Genomic DNA, 15,243 nt, shown 5'->3' with positions numbered 1-15,243 from the left:
AAAAATTGGAATCACATAGCATATTCTTCAGTTCCAAAGCTTTTCTCTGTCCCCTCACACAATATAAAATGAACAATGAGTCATCCGTTTGGTACCAATGACTTACTCTGTGTTGTGTTTTTTTTTTTATTATTATTATTATTTGTTGTTTGTCTATTGCCGGAGCAGACAGTATTTTTTTGAATGTTTACTTTATTCAAAACTCATCTTAATTTATTTATGAATAACTACTGACTTCAATTTCAATGAACAACTCATTTCAAGCATTACATTTCTTGAAATTGAGATATTTAGGACAAAGACCAACTTGCTGGAATTTCCTACTTTTACTTGCAAATATCTCTGTCCTTTTATGACACTCACACATACACTTTTATTTTATTTCCCCTCTACCTTCCACGTTTTTGTTTTTTTTTTTTTTTTTTTTCTATTTCAAGAAATGGGAAGTCACAGAAAATTTTATAAATTATTTATTTGAATCAAATTATTTTCTAGTTTTTCCATTTCTAAAATCTTTATCTTTCCTATACCTACATTTTTCTTAAAATCAATATGTAGAAACCCAGCATGGGTTCATTTTCATTCACAGAATTCTGGCTCCATCATTAACCAGCCAGACTGGCTACTGCAAGATCAGTGCCACTGCCGCCACTGAAATCCACTCCAGCAAATCTTTGAGCAGAAATGTAGCCAAGCCTGACCAGTATTGGAAAGTCAATGTCATATAAAATCTCTCTCTATATATATTACCTCTTTTTGCTCTGGTGATGATGGTTCAGCCTTCCTATCTTTTCCTAGGTAAAGCACACTGAATTCTTCAGAGGAAAGTCCTGACCCCTTGCTCCAGCTTCCTGAATTTTTCCCTCTTTCTCCCCTTTGCCTCAGATGATTTTCCTCCTGAAAATAATCTGTGGGTTAGCGAGGTTTTCTTTTTCTTTTTGAGGAGCAGGTAAATTGGAAGGGAGAGAAAGATAAGATGTACACTTCATTTAAAGAGGATTTCTCTGGTCAAAAGTCATAAGATATGATCTTTTTGAGTCTGTGATTTTACCTAAGGATAGAGATGGGGAATTTTTTTCTTCATGGCCATGCAGCAAACTAAGGAATTAATAATTCAGTGAAATAGTCAAAAGCTGCACCCAGAGACCATGGAAGTGACTGCAGAAGGATTGAGATGGAGACTTCAGGTGGGAAACATTGACACAAGAAATGGGATATTTTATGGTTAAATCAGAACTGAAAAATAAAATCAGAAAAACAAACAAACAAACAGGATAGTATATGCTATCATGGAAGCAACATGAACTCAATGGAGATAGCCTATACTTAATACTTCTACCTTGCTCTTATAATTCTTATATGCTATAGGCAGCAAGGATGAAAAATAAAGAATGGCATAGGGCTGTAAGTCTGAATATTATGAATCCATGATAGCGTCCTCTGGGTATTTTTGCTTTGTCATCCAGAAAATAGCAAAATAATTTGCGTCATTTATTTCATGTTTAACATACAAAATTCCAAGGACACAAAGGATTACCACTATTTCCCATGGACAACCCAAGAATTCTGTACTTATCCATGCATAACACAGCATGTCAACCAGGAGTTCCTGCAGTGAAGCCAGAAGTTTATGGTCTTTCTTTTAGGACCATGATTATTTATTTTAAAAGGCTCCAAGTGATCAAGTTACCCTCATTCAAAACATTCTTATTTGTTTCTAACTCAAAGTTTGGTAACTCTTTGGAAATGGATCAATGTATGCCACCCTGTTCTGCTAGAGACAGTCTTCCACCATACATGCATCCTTCAATATATATGCACCTTAGTATGCCAAAATAAACAAAGAAATGTATTACCTGCTTACTGTGTTCTATGTCTGTAAATGTGCTCAGTTTATCATCATCTTCAAAACCATCACTTGTATTCTCTGCCTCAGCAATAGGGACACAAACAAATACATTGGGATTGGTAATAAAATCTTCAAGCCCTGCACAGTATTCCCAATTTTTTTCACCCCATTCATTGTTGTAATTCTCTTTACAATTTTTTCTTTCTTTTCCCAGACCAAGTGGGTTCTGGGCTGTCAATTTGTTTTTCTTTCTGTGTGCTTTCTTTAGATGCCTGAGCTTTCCACAGCAGGTGTCCCACGTAACACTTTTCACCAAGTGAAATCCCTTATTAATCCGAGCAAAGGCAATTCGAAGATTGTTCATCTCTCCATCGTCTTCTGCTGTCTGGAGACAGTCAGTACTGAAGGAATTCAGCAGCAGTGCAATGAAAAGGTTGAGGACCTGAAAGTCATTGAAATAATGATAAAATAAAAAGCCTGGAGAATAGCATAAAGAAGTCTAAATTGTAATGTTGAAGAAGACAGATGCTATCAAAGCTCAGTCTTACTGAGCAAACTGAAAGAAAGCAAAAATGAAATGGCTATGACTGATCACTTTACAATTGATTAAGTAAATTTCTCTTTCAGAAAGCTTAATATTCTCATGTCCATCTTCCCCTAAAAGTTGTTTAAAATGGCACCTAATTATTGGGCCAAAACAACTTTTCAAAGGTTATAGTAGTAAAAAGACTACAGTCATGGCTTAATAACAATTCCCTTTTCAAACTAGAATTAAATCAGGTCTCTGTGGACACTTTTCTAAAATTAAATGTAAACTCAGATTTGGGCACAGCTATTCTGTTAAATGTTGCAAAAATCAGAATTGAGAGTAAATCAAAGTGAGATTTTCAGATTTTCTCCCTGTTTTTGAGAACATTTTAGAAGAAATAAATTCAAATACCTTTTTTTTTTTTTTTTTTTAAGGAATGAGAGAATAAAACAGGTGTTTGTTTTTTGTTGTTGTTGTTGTTGTTGTTGTTGTTGTTGTTAGCTTGGTTGGTTAGGTTTTTTTTTTTTTTTTTTTTTTTTTTTTTTTTTTCTCCCAGAATTTGCCTTCTGATGCCATTTGGGATGAGATTTATGCTGCTCAATTTTTGTCATATCAGAAGTGTGCAAATAGCACCACCCTGAGTCATCCAGGAACCTCCACAGTCAGCAGAGAATATTAGACCTCCAGAGACCAATTCACTCCATCTGTCTTAGTTATTCAACTTAGGTTATAATAAATTTCACTCTTGGATATCTCACTGTTATCTTTCATAAAAAGAAAACATAAACAAGGAGCATAGGCCACTTAATTTTTTGACAGTTAACATTATGTTATATGAATATCACTCACAGCATTTCATCACCAAAATGAATCATCAAGGCATAAAACAGGCAGGACTTTAAACCTGGGGATTTGGGATTCAGCTACAGAACAGATATTTCCTGTAAAGCACTACCTGAAGTTAATTCTTTTCAGCAGTTTCTTAAATTAAGTGAAGATGGGTATATTAATAATAGGAAGAATGACATGAGAAACAAAACTAAAAAATATTTTTATGATTTGGGCAGTAAGAAGGGACTGAAGGAGCCTGGGAAGGAAGCTTTCTCCCTAAACCCCAGCATGGGTGTATGAGGCTGTGCATAGCATGGATCAAGAGCATGGATCCACAGCAGGATCTTCATGGAAGTGATTGGCATAAGCTGTAGCTCTTGCATGTAAATAGACATTCAGAGGATTCATTTATACAGATGATTAAAGAAAATTCTGATTTTATTGACAGCGAATCTGAGAAAAATTAAAAAAAAAAAAAAAAAACAACAAACAACAACAACAACAAAAAAAAAACACACAAAAACACAACACAACAACAACAGCAAAGACAGATTTTAATTTACAGAGAGACATAAGCATTTAGCTCTGTTAATTCATGCAGATAAGCCATAATACTTGCTGATTATTTACATCCAAATCCCAAGAAGAGAAGTTGTTTCCTGTTTCAAGTTGCACATGGAAAGGTCAAATGATATTATGTGCAAAAAATGCTAAATATGAAAATATGGATAGCAACTCAATGCCAAAAGGTAGAAGAGGTTTGAGACACTATAGCAGACACAGGTAACTCTTCTACATGTGTTTGGGGGACTAGTTTTTATCAGTAAAATTGACTCTACCATTGATGGGATAAAGAGAATAAAATACTGGAAAACTCACCACTAAATTTCCTATCACCATGACCAGCAGAAAGACAAGAAGGCACAGTGGTTTTTCAGCTACCACCATGCAGTCCCACATGGTTTCAATCCATTCTCCACAAAGAATTCGGAAAATGACGAGGAACGAATGGAAAAAGTCCATCATGTGCCAGCGTGGTTTGCCACTTTTGTTTATTTTAAATTTGTTTTCTCTATAGTTTGACCCAAAAAGCTGCACTCCTACTATAGCAAAAATAAAAACTATGATTGCCAGGACAAGGGTCAGGTTACTCAGTGCGCCCAGAGAGTTGCCAATGATTTTAATAAGAGTGTTTAAAGTTGGCCAGGACTTTGCCAGTTTGAAGACCCTCAGCTGTGTAAAAACATAAAAAGTTGTGTTAGACATCAGCAAAGATAACCCACCTTTGCACTGTTCAGGCCTGCAAAACTATTCTACAAGTGTTCTGAGCTCTTCCATTAATATAATGTTTATGGCACTGTGACACTAACAATAAAAAAAAAAAAAAAGCATTTACAGATTTTTATTTTTTCTTTAATCTGGGTAATATTACAGAGATAAACTGGATTACCCAGTACTTTAAAGAACTGGGTATTCCAATTCCCTAATAAGGCCTTGGCCCACACAGGCAGTTTCTTACTTGAAATCTTGAAATGTAATCTCCCTGATGAAGGTTATGGTATCCAATTTACACGAAACAAAAATGACCAAAGCTAAGAGACCCGTTCCCGTCTTACAAGAAAATGCATCTTTCCTTCTGTAACACAACCCCAATCAGTCCATACTTTCCTCAGGGCAGTGGTCACAGCACCAAGCCTGCTGGAGTTCAAGAAGCATTTGGACAATACTCTCAGACACAGGGTCTGATTTTCTGGGCGGTCTTTTGGGGACACAGGAATTGGACTCAATGATCCTTGTGGGTCCCTTCCAGATTGGGATATTCTATGATCTATGAATAATCTCTGCTGCAGTTGTGATGGAATGAATTAAAGAAATTGACATGATAAGCTCTCCCTATTTTTCTTCATAGTATGTGATGTGAATACCTTACCTAAAAATAGACATGAACTGATCATATTTTTTTTTCTAAATTTGTACTCTGACACTTTTTCCTAAGACTACTTATGCTAGTGTTTCATTTTCAGCTCCTGTTTTGTAACATCTCTACTCTGAAATATTTTTTTCTCTGAATACTTCTTACTGTATTGAAAGGAAATATAAATGTCATTAAACTTCAACTCTAATATCACAAGTTTGACAATATGTTTCTTATTGCCACTGCTGAGAAAATAAAATAAATAATTTCCTGTATTCTAACTGCAGACAACAGAAGTATTCTTTATTGTATTAATAACATAGTGCTTTATACAATGGAGTAAATGTAAGGCTTACCAATCTGAAGGATCGTAAAACTGACAGGGTTCCTCCTTTTCTTCTCTCTTTCTTGCCTCTGTGTTTGGGTAAACTCAATTCGATTAAACTCAATGTGACAATTATGCTGTCAAAAATATTCCAGGGCTGCTGAAAATAATAATAGGGATCTAGAGCAATGATTTTTAAGATCATTTCTGCAGTGAAGATTCCTGTAAAAACCTGTGACCAAGAAACAGTAGTATCAGCCTAAAAGTTGCCATGAATTTATCTTGTCTTTAGACTATGTGTCCACGAATATAGTGAACTTTCATGGACAGGCCAACAAAACCTATTTTTATGAACTTTTAATGCACTTTTTATTAAAATGAGGGGAATGTTTTCTGCTCTTTCAGGAGTGTGTTAGAAGGGCATCAATAAAATATTGGAATCGACTATATCAGAAATTTAGAGTTCCCTAATCTTTCATTTTTACAGCTATTTTTTGTGTCTCAAGTGAAGACACTCATCAATCAATCCTTGGTATAAAAGGTCAGAGAGTTGAAAATTTGCTTACCAAGTTGCCTACATTAAGCATTGATTTAAAATTATCTGACATATTATTGTGTTCCAGTGCCATGAACAAAGTGTTCATCACAATGCAAAGAGTGATGGTGAGATCAATAAAAGGATCCTTTATGAAAGCAGCTACTTTTTTCTTGATTCTCAACCAAAGTGGACAACAATCCCAAATTAGATACTTTAAAGCAAAATCTTTCAGGCATGGTGGGCATCTCCGTTGGGATTCTTCAAGTTCTAAAAACAAAAGAAAACCCCATTTTAGTTAAATAATCATTGCTGAGGAAGGTGGTGAAATACTAACTCTAAAGAGTCAAAAGTCCAGAGAAGGAAAAAGAACCTGAAAACCCATACAGAGCCCCAAAGCTTCCCTGCACTTTCTACCACTCATATAAAACCTACACCAAATGAACACAAAGATAAAATTCAAAGAAAATCAGATTCAAAATTAATTGATGTGAAGTTACTTTAAAAGCTGTTGGATCAGGATTTAGGCACAGACTTGTGCTAGGATCATCTGACCCCAAGCAGATGTTTAGGATGTAGTGGCCACACCTCAGTCTCTCATCCTTGGAGCTCTTGATAGGCAATATAGCAGCTAAGGCCCTTTTCACCTGATCCTTATGTAGACATCTAGGACACTGGCTGTATCACACATGACATCTCTGTCTCCTTTGACTCTTAAAATAGTTTAGAACAGCAGTGGTGGATGTTCAGGTAAGTCAAACCCAAACCACCATGTCCAAAATTTCACCTTAGGCCACTTCTGTGGGAAAGTTCATGTGTATCATTTTCCAGCTGATGCAAGCAGTGATACATCTCAATTTTCTATAAGCAAAACGTGGAATAGAAGCTGTTCTGGTAGTGTCCTTTAAAAGTTTTTGGTCAAATATAAACCTCATGGCTTTTCTTCCTTCAACATGAATATTAATGTGTGCTCAAAACCACTTTTATCCCTGTCGAAGTTCTGTGCAATTCATTGACAAACTGGACCTCACTGATCATTCCCTTTCTGTTTGTATTTAGGTTTAAGTAATTAGTTTCTGTGGATGCCAAAATTTTTCAAAGGTCTTATGAGCTGGATCTGACTTGTAACCTTTTCTTCTTTGTACATGTCCTTACTTCCCCTCCCAGTTCAGTCGCCATTTCTTCTTCTCTGCACTCAAGTCTCCAGTTCCACCCCACGTTACTTATTCTAGTGTGATCACCCTGACTCAAACCCCTTCCAGATCTAACTTTTTTTTTTTCCATTCCTCCTGATCAAATGGCTTCTTTACCCTGTGCGGATCTGGCAGAACTGGTGTTCTGATCCTAGCAAAGACAACCTCTGCTTGCTGTTCTGATGTCTATTCTCAGGTTAATCCACAGTCACTTCAAGCTATGGGGAAAAGTCTGGTTTCATCCAAGGTCACAACTGAATGTCTGCAGCACAGCCCAAATTATTGATGAATTAAACTTGAAAGCAAGGCTGCATAGGATGCATTTCAACTGAGACTATCCCAAGAGTAATTTAAAGAAATTTAAGAAAAGGGACCCCCCTGCCATAATGCTACTCCCTCCCCTCTCCCCCCCCCCCCCCCCCCCCCGCCAAATCCTACACTTGTTTTCCCAAGAACTGGTGATAGAGATACAACATGAAAATACATATTTCTTCCTCATCCTGGTCCAGAAAACAACTGAACAATTTGGACTTTGTTTGTTTGTTTGTTTTGTTTTTTCCCCACACAAAGTACAACAATGAAACTATCTGGTAGCATAATAACAGTAAATGATACAACCCTTACTAACCTCAAAAAATTCACATGGAAAGGTATGTTAAGTACTCAAACCCCAGGAAATGCCACAACTAATTTTGCTTGTGTAATCCTAACATTGGATTCTGCACGTGTATGTCTCTACCAGTGATATAACAGCAGTCACAGGGTTAAGAAGAGAAGCCAGTGTCCCAGCTCTGCTCCTCACCCTCTAGAGAAATTCCTTCCACCCACCATCACTCCAAGACCCTCTCTCTTTCTGTCCTAAGAAATGAGATCTTATGATAGGCAAAGGATGTGTTCCAGCACATAAAAACTGTGTGATACTGCTTAAAAAAAAAAAAAAAAATTCAAATTATTGATGAAATTCCTACACAGCTACAAATCTATGTTAATGTTTAAGAAATGTATTGACATTTTGGTCTTTTTCCCTAGCATTACCTTATGATTGAAATAAGCATAACAAGGATCCACTTACCCTCCAAGACACTGGTAATTATGCTGACTGCACTTGCTGCCCTTTGTCTCTGAAATGCCTCATTAAAGTACTCCACTGACAGATGAGGATGCAAATGCATCATGCTGCTCTCATCATTTACAGCTGGCTGCTTAAAGAAGTAAACACGATTAGGGAGATACCACAGGAATAAAATGAAGTAGGATGCAATGATGGGTAACTATGAAAGTTAATAGGAATGATGACAAGAAGCCAGATAAATGCACCTTTCTACAAGATGTAATAGGTGTTCAGAACGAAGGTCCTACACTTCAGTAATAATGCTACAGTAAATGGATCCCCCAAGCATGTAATAGCAACAAGGCAAACACAAATCTTGGAAATAGGTGTAGGAGGGCAAACAGGCCCAGAATATATTCCAGGGACTAAAGGAAAAGGATGAGGGGTAAAGTGGTAGAAAAGCATCTCTACCCACTTGGTGGGGAAACTTAGAGGCAAAGCTTCTGTATGAAGATAGAGTGTGTAGGAAAAGGAGAAAGGTACTGCTCAAAACGATCACCCTGGATGGAGCATGGAATAAAAAAACTCTCCCAGTTCTAACGCCAGCACTAGAAGCCTACCTAAAAATCCTACCACTGACGGAGAAACCATAAAGTACATACTTAAAACAACAACTTTTACTTACCAGATCACCCTTCCCTGGGTCTTCCATTACTGGTGGAAGTGGAACCCCTTCAGTAGATGCTGGATCTAGACCGTGCACCTTGCCGTTCCCTCCTCCCATCACTGAAATCATGCCATTGCAGTCATCCGTGTTGGTCCACTTGCCTCCCTGCCCGCTGCTGGGGGTAGCAGGGTGGGAGCCATGGCTCACTTGGCTCTGCAAGCTGCAGCGTCTTCCCACCTGTGGCACTGACAGTGACCTCCCCTGGATTTCATTCTCCCCTGCACTGCGGGTCTCCACGTCACCGAAATCTGCTTTGCAGTCCACTTCTAGGGAAGGTATTTGGAAATTGAATACACTCCCATGGCTCAGCCTGCGTTTCACCTGATTTGCGTTGGGGCCGTACACCAAGCCAAGGAGAGCCTGAGAGCCCAAAGAGGGAAGTAAAGAGAGAATGGCATAATATTGTAGAGAAGGTTTGGGGAAGCGATAAAAGTTTAGAGTTTCATAACATTTTGTATCAACCATAGCAAGTATAAAACTCTTATTTAATTTAGATTATTCAGGAAGGATTTTGTTTAGGTTTTAAAAGGCAGATAATAAAATCTTGCCAGCTGTAGTAGCTATTTTTGTAAGCTTTATATTCATATTCTAAGTAAGATTTTTTTAACAGAGAAAGATGGCACTAGAGTTAAATTCTGATCATTGTTCACATTTTCTATTTTTTGAAGCTATAGAAAATGTATTTTAATGTTTATTGTAATTTCCTTTTATCCTTTGCTTATAGTATTTCCTTTTCAAATTAAATTTTAGATATGATACTTCTATATCCAGTAAGGTTGTTTATTTTAAAGGTTAAAGGGTGATCAGCATTTGTAATGGGATTTGGTTCGTACTTTCAAGCAGTTTATTTTAGTATTAAAATTAGAAAAGCTGTAAGGATCCCAGATTCAGACAATAGATTACCAACTTTCGTTGACTGTCTGTGCGCTGTAACTTGGGAAATTGTTGTTCTTCATAATCTTCTATCCCCAAGGACTTATTTCTCTTTTTCCTATTGCTTCTTTCTTTGATTTCTTTGGTAGACAAAGGAGAGGCTTCGAAGGAGCTAATTGATAGGATATCAATCCCTTTAGCAGCCAATGACTAAAATTAAAACAAAAACATGGATGGTATTTATGCTAGATATGTAGAATACATGCAGCAAGAAAACACTTCTGTGCTTCATAATATCTCATCTTAACAATCTGTATTTCACAAAAGTCAGTAAAAACCTTTCAATATGTGATAACAGTAAAAGAAAGAGAGAATTTCTGCACCATATGGAGCACTGAACAATTTACTATTTGCAGTATGTTACATGATCACATGTATTGGGCTTGCCAGGGGCAAAATAATCATATTATAGCTCCTATTCCTCCATATGGCAGAATTGCTTACAATAAAAATACTCAGTTTTAAAATAAAGCTATACAATATATCTTTTTTTCCCCAAACAAATGCTCAAGCAGTATTAAAATTCAGTCTTGTCTTTGTGTATCCTTAGGACTGTATTCACACTGTGGCTGGCTTGCCTTTCCATGCCGAATTTAGGGCAATGTTTTCAAAATGCAGCAACATTTTGTTCCAGAAGCTCCTAAACTATTTAAGTTACCAATGATTTTTTTTTCACTCAACTACAATAGGCTTTGTTTCAGACATTAATGCAATTGATGAAAAGAATTACTGTATATTTCTTGGCAATCCACAACAGTGAAGAAGAATAAAAAGAAAAAGCCATCTATAGCATCTATATGTTATTTTGGAAGCTGCTATCTGATGGAATTTTACATTTTCCAGTTTTAAAATATTACTTTTCTTTTACCAGACTTTAAATATCATTATCCACAACAAGAAATCATTGTTGGAACAATATGGGAAAAATATTCAGCTGAATAAGGAAGTGATCCTGTATCTCTACGAATCACTGCTTTCAATAACTTAATATTTGCTTCTGTTCCCACAAGTGACTATATAGCTGTATATAAGGAGAGATGCACTTTACGTGACTAATAACAGAGCGTTGAAACTAATTTTTGCAATAATTCACATACCTCCTGCTCTTTCTGCAATAACTCCATGGCTTCCCGAAATTTCCTTTCCTTTGCCTCTGTTTCAGCAATAGTGGCCTTGTTCTGGTCTTCATATGCCATTGTTACTACGGCCAGAATCAAGTTGACTAGATAAAATGAGCCCAGAAAGATGACCAGCATGAAGAAGAGTATATACACCTTCCCAGAAGTTCTGAGGGTCTGTAAGCACAACACCCCAGAGATAAAAAATACTGTATTGAATATCAAATAGGCTTTCAATGTGTCTTTAAATTCTTCAGAAGCACTCAGCTTTCTAGACATAATGCTTTAGGAAGCTTAAATATATCTTCCTTTCCTTTTCTCCACATCTTTTTCTCCCTCTTTCCATGCTATCACTTGTAAACCCATGAGGATGACTGAGGAGGCATTGTTGCATTTTTGAAGGACACTATGGAATATTTCAGTGTTTTTTCTGAAGTCTCTAATACAACAGGTTAATAGGGATATTGCTGGGAAGCACTTCAGCATCCCTTTTCAATGAGTCACTTAAGAACCATGTCTTGCTGGAAGGGAGAAAAGAGTATGCAGGCTCAATGACTTGCAGCTACTTATTTTATTTGAGATTTCTTGTCCTCCCTAGCCGTTTTCTGCTTCAGATATTGCTCTACCTGGACAACCCGTTCTGAACAATGCACAAAGCTGGTACCTGCTGATACAGACGCTCCCAGTAGTCCTGGGTCATCAGGCGGAATAAGGAAAGAAAAGCCCAGCCAAAGGTATCAAAACTGGTGAAACCATAATCAGGATTGGGCCCAATTTTCAAGCATATGTAGTCTGGAGGACAGGTCCTAGAGGTAATAATAACTGCAGCTCAATGGTGCAGATTCTGGAGAAAAACTTCAGTTTATGTGAGAGTTGGGATTATTATTTAGCTTTGTATTTTATTTTACTGCAAACTAGTTTTCTACTCCAGGAAGTATTTGGCTGGAAAGTGGGATGGGAAAAAGCAGCACCTACAATCCAGCAACAAAGAAAGACAGGCTAGAGAAGACCCCCAACCAAAGCCAACTCCCTCATCACCATTCCCTCACCACAAAGCAACCACCTCTCCCTCTGTGCCCAAATCTGCCCTCCAAATTCATGTTTTGTTTCCCAGTTTAACAATCCCAAGCCTTCACAGAGAGAATCATGTCTGTCTTGTGCTATAGGTGTTTTCAACTTCATGTTTTCAACTCTTGTATATCTGTGGAAAAGAGAAAGATAGCCTTTCTAGAAGGGCTTGAAGGAATTTAGACTTGAATAAGACAACTGCAGGTTCATGCTTTGTTCTTTACATGTATTAAATTATCTGATGATCCACCGTATTTTATTGTTTGTGTTCCTGTTTCTGCAGTCAAGAAAACTCAGCAATCTCTGCTTTGTTTTCATCTCTTATGACTGAACAAGCAGAGAAGTGTTGAGGCAGAGAAAACTTCCAAAGAAGAAATATTCTAAGGTGAACTTACCCCGCACCAGGACCACATACCAAGATGTCCGAGGAGTCTGCCTTCTTAGCAAAATGTTCTATTAAAAAAAAAAAAAGGGGTAAAACCAAAGCACTTTCTAGTCTGTATCCTCTGTCCCTGGAGTGGTGATGATAACAGTGAGCTGTAAGTGTACATGCACACACATACAAGTTGCTGTGTAGTAAATACGAAAAGAGCACTAACCAACAGAGGTTTCCCAAACGCACAGCAACTGCACCATATCGCAAGACGTCCTGTCCTCATTTATACACATACTTCTGTGTATGTACAAATTTCAGAATGAAGGAAGCCCTTAAAATTGAAAGTTTTTGAAATATCACTTTGGCACCATCTACCAGAAGCAAATCGGGAATTGGAGGGTGCAGGTTTAAGTACAGCCCCAGGTTTGGTTGTTGTTAGCACACTCTCTGGCACAGTTCTGTCCAATGACAATTAGCCCTCTCCAGAACAGAGTTTGGACACTTTTGGGAGTACCATAGGTCGTTTCCAACAAGCAATAAAAACAAATCCCTGCTTTTAACAGAAAGAAAGAGTATTTGGCTATACAGATATAAACGATGACATGTAATTACTCTGCATAGCCAGAAAACTGGTCCTAACCCTGCTCAGCTGATAAACACAGATTTGTCCATCAGGACGCTGAAGCCATGATCTTTTTCACCTCTTCCCCTCTTAGCATGAGTTACTCTGATACCTGAGCTACCATCAGACTGAAAGTAATAGCTTCAATGCTAATAGCTAATTAGCACCATTAAGAGGTGGGTTTCATATCCCAGATGCAAAGCACATCTCATCTCTTCCTGGTGCTTCTCAAATCTCAGCTGTGCTCATCAGATAAGTCAGTGTGATTCAGAGCCAGCACAGGAATCCTTAATATCTGCTGTACTGTACCATGTAAACGTAACATAAAGAGATGAATCACTATCTGGACTACTTTACACCCAAATTTTGTTCATCTCTGCTCCTGCTAACTGACAAAATATCTTATAATATTCATTGACTGAGCTTCAGAAAATTGTAGCAACATGTAGTGTCCATGCTGGAGATGGGAACTTCACACTAAGTCAGGACCAAAACAGCCTGTGGAAAATACACCCAAAAAATCACTTTAATTGAATATTGGCCTTACAAGGCTGTAAGTCATAAGTCCTGTAGGAAAGACAGCCAGATTCCACTAAACTTGGCTGGCACCTCCTATTCCTTTTGCCATCATTGCATGCAAGATGGTTGGGATGGGAACAAGACAAAGCTTGAGAAGCAACACATCTTGAATTTCTTGAGCCCTACTATCTCCAGGCCATTGCCTTTATACTGCTGCAATGTTCTGCATTTAATCGATAACAGGAAAAAAAAGAGATTTTTCTTGTTTCTTTAGCACAGAAAATTTATATTTCTAGCTAAATTTTGTCATGTCCACATTTCTTTTCTGTAGTATTCTAGTCTTTGGCTTTCTTTTGAAGTTTGCTTTCAGTTATGACTTTTTCTAACATTCTGTGTATGGAAATTACTTTGTTCTTATGTACTTTTTTCTTGGTAGTTACAAGAGGTTCCTGCAAAAACTATCCTCAAAAGTATTTATAAAAAAGACTTTCTCCCACTGGACTATGAGGCTATTAAGAAATCTTGTATGAACAGATCTTACACATCAAGTATATACAAACAGCAATACTGTAGGGCTTTTTTATGTATTTCAACATTTCCTCTTAGAGTATGTTTTTGTTGCTGTTCTGAATTCAGTGGTGATGAAGCTTTCTTCATATTTCTGGTGTATACATTGTCTATTTTACATTTGTTTTCTTCATGTACATTGAGGCATTTCCTTCACCACAGTACTTTTCATTTCTGAATAGCACCTTCCAGTTGCTGTTCCTCTGAGAAAGTTTTGGTGCCTTTTCAGATCTCTGCTCTACGCTTCCACCAACAGCTTCAGTCAATATATAGTTGAAAGATGTATATTATATACATCTTACAGATGAAATAAAATAATTATCACATATAAGATACACATGGTGTGAAGAAGAAAGATTTTTATTTTTAAACCAATTCCTCTGTTCAAAGCTGAAGGCTAGTTAACTAGGCAGCAGAATGAAGATGCTAGAACCCTTCAGCATCTAGTAGAACCCTTCAGCATATAGTAGAAGCTGAACTTCGGGGAATTTCATCAGAGAATGAGCTAATACATGTTTCAGTTATTGTTATATCATTCTGATGCTCTGGAAGTCTGAAGAGCATTATCAGGTAGTTGCTCATCCAAATATTCAATCTCATATACAGCAGTGGTTACACACGCATGCATAGGTGTCTAGAGTGCCATATAAAACAAGAATTAAGGAGAAAAATTACCTGTATAATTATCAAATGTTTCATAGGATTCCCATGTTTGGTTTTCTATATGCTTTCTGATACTGGAATCTGTATAATTCCTCATACACTTTCGTCTCAGATTGCCCTTGAAAAGCTGGAGGCCTATGAGGGCAAAGACACTCAGGCAGAAAACGGTCAGGATCATCACATTCGTGAGTTTCTTAACAGACTGGATAAGTGCCCCTACAATGATCTTGAGTCCTAGGGAGACAGTGTGCAATGGAAAAGCATGATGAAAAACTTAGAGTATCAATTATGAGAACATTTTTTCTTCATTTGACTGACCCTACAATTTCCAGATGTTCCTTCACACCTTGTCAAGGATAAGGAACCAGGGATAGTCTAGTTATTTTTTATCCAGAAATTGATAAATTTAGTTCACATGAAAT

General features: G+C 37.2%; 1 protein-coding gene across 4 annotated transcripts in view; it reads right to left on the bottom strand.

The window, feature by feature from the left end:
- Positions 1-15,243, bottom strand: part of LOC116485766 (sodium channel protein type 5 subunit alpha-like) — a 43,337-nt gene that overhangs the window by 13,711 nt on the left and 14,383 nt on the right. For 2 of the 4 annotated variants that reach the window (XM_032181379.1, XM_032181380.1), the window contains exons 7-18: positions 14,834-15,055; positions 12,470-12,527; positions 11,671-11,812; positions 10,986-11,183; positions 9,859-10,038; positions 8,914-9,315; positions 8,250-8,379; positions 6,016-6,254; positions 5,481-5,681; positions 4,089-4,442; positions 1,857-2,291; positions 751-897 (exon numbers count right to left, since the gene is read on the bottom strand). In XM_032181379.1, coding sequence (XP_032037270.1) covers positions 751-897; positions 1,857-2,291; positions 4,089-4,442; positions 5,481-5,681; positions 6,016-6,254; positions 8,250-8,379; positions 8,914-9,315; positions 9,859-10,038; positions 10,986-11,183; positions 11,671-11,812; positions 12,470-12,527; positions 14,834-15,055 — 2,708 coding nt within the window. The remainder of the gene's footprint in view (positions 1-750; positions 898-1,856; positions 2,292-4,088; positions 4,443-5,480; positions 5,682-6,015; positions 6,255-8,249; positions 8,380-8,913; positions 9,316-9,858; positions 10,039-10,985; positions 11,184-11,670; positions 11,813-12,469; positions 12,528-14,833; positions 15,056-15,243) is intronic. The other 2 variants (XM_032181381.1, XM_032181382.1) reach the window with 2 other exon arrangements.

Source organism: Aythya fuligula, chromosome 2, assembly GCF_009819795.1.
Source record: "Aythya fuligula isolate bAytFul2 chromosome 2, bAytFul2.pri, whole genome shotgun sequence".
NCBI lineage: Eukaryota > Metazoa > Chordata > Aves > Anseriformes > Anatidae > Aythya > Aythya fuligula.
The sequence above is the reverse complement of the archived record's forward strand: the minus strand, read 5'-3'. Positions and strand labels throughout refer to the sequence as shown.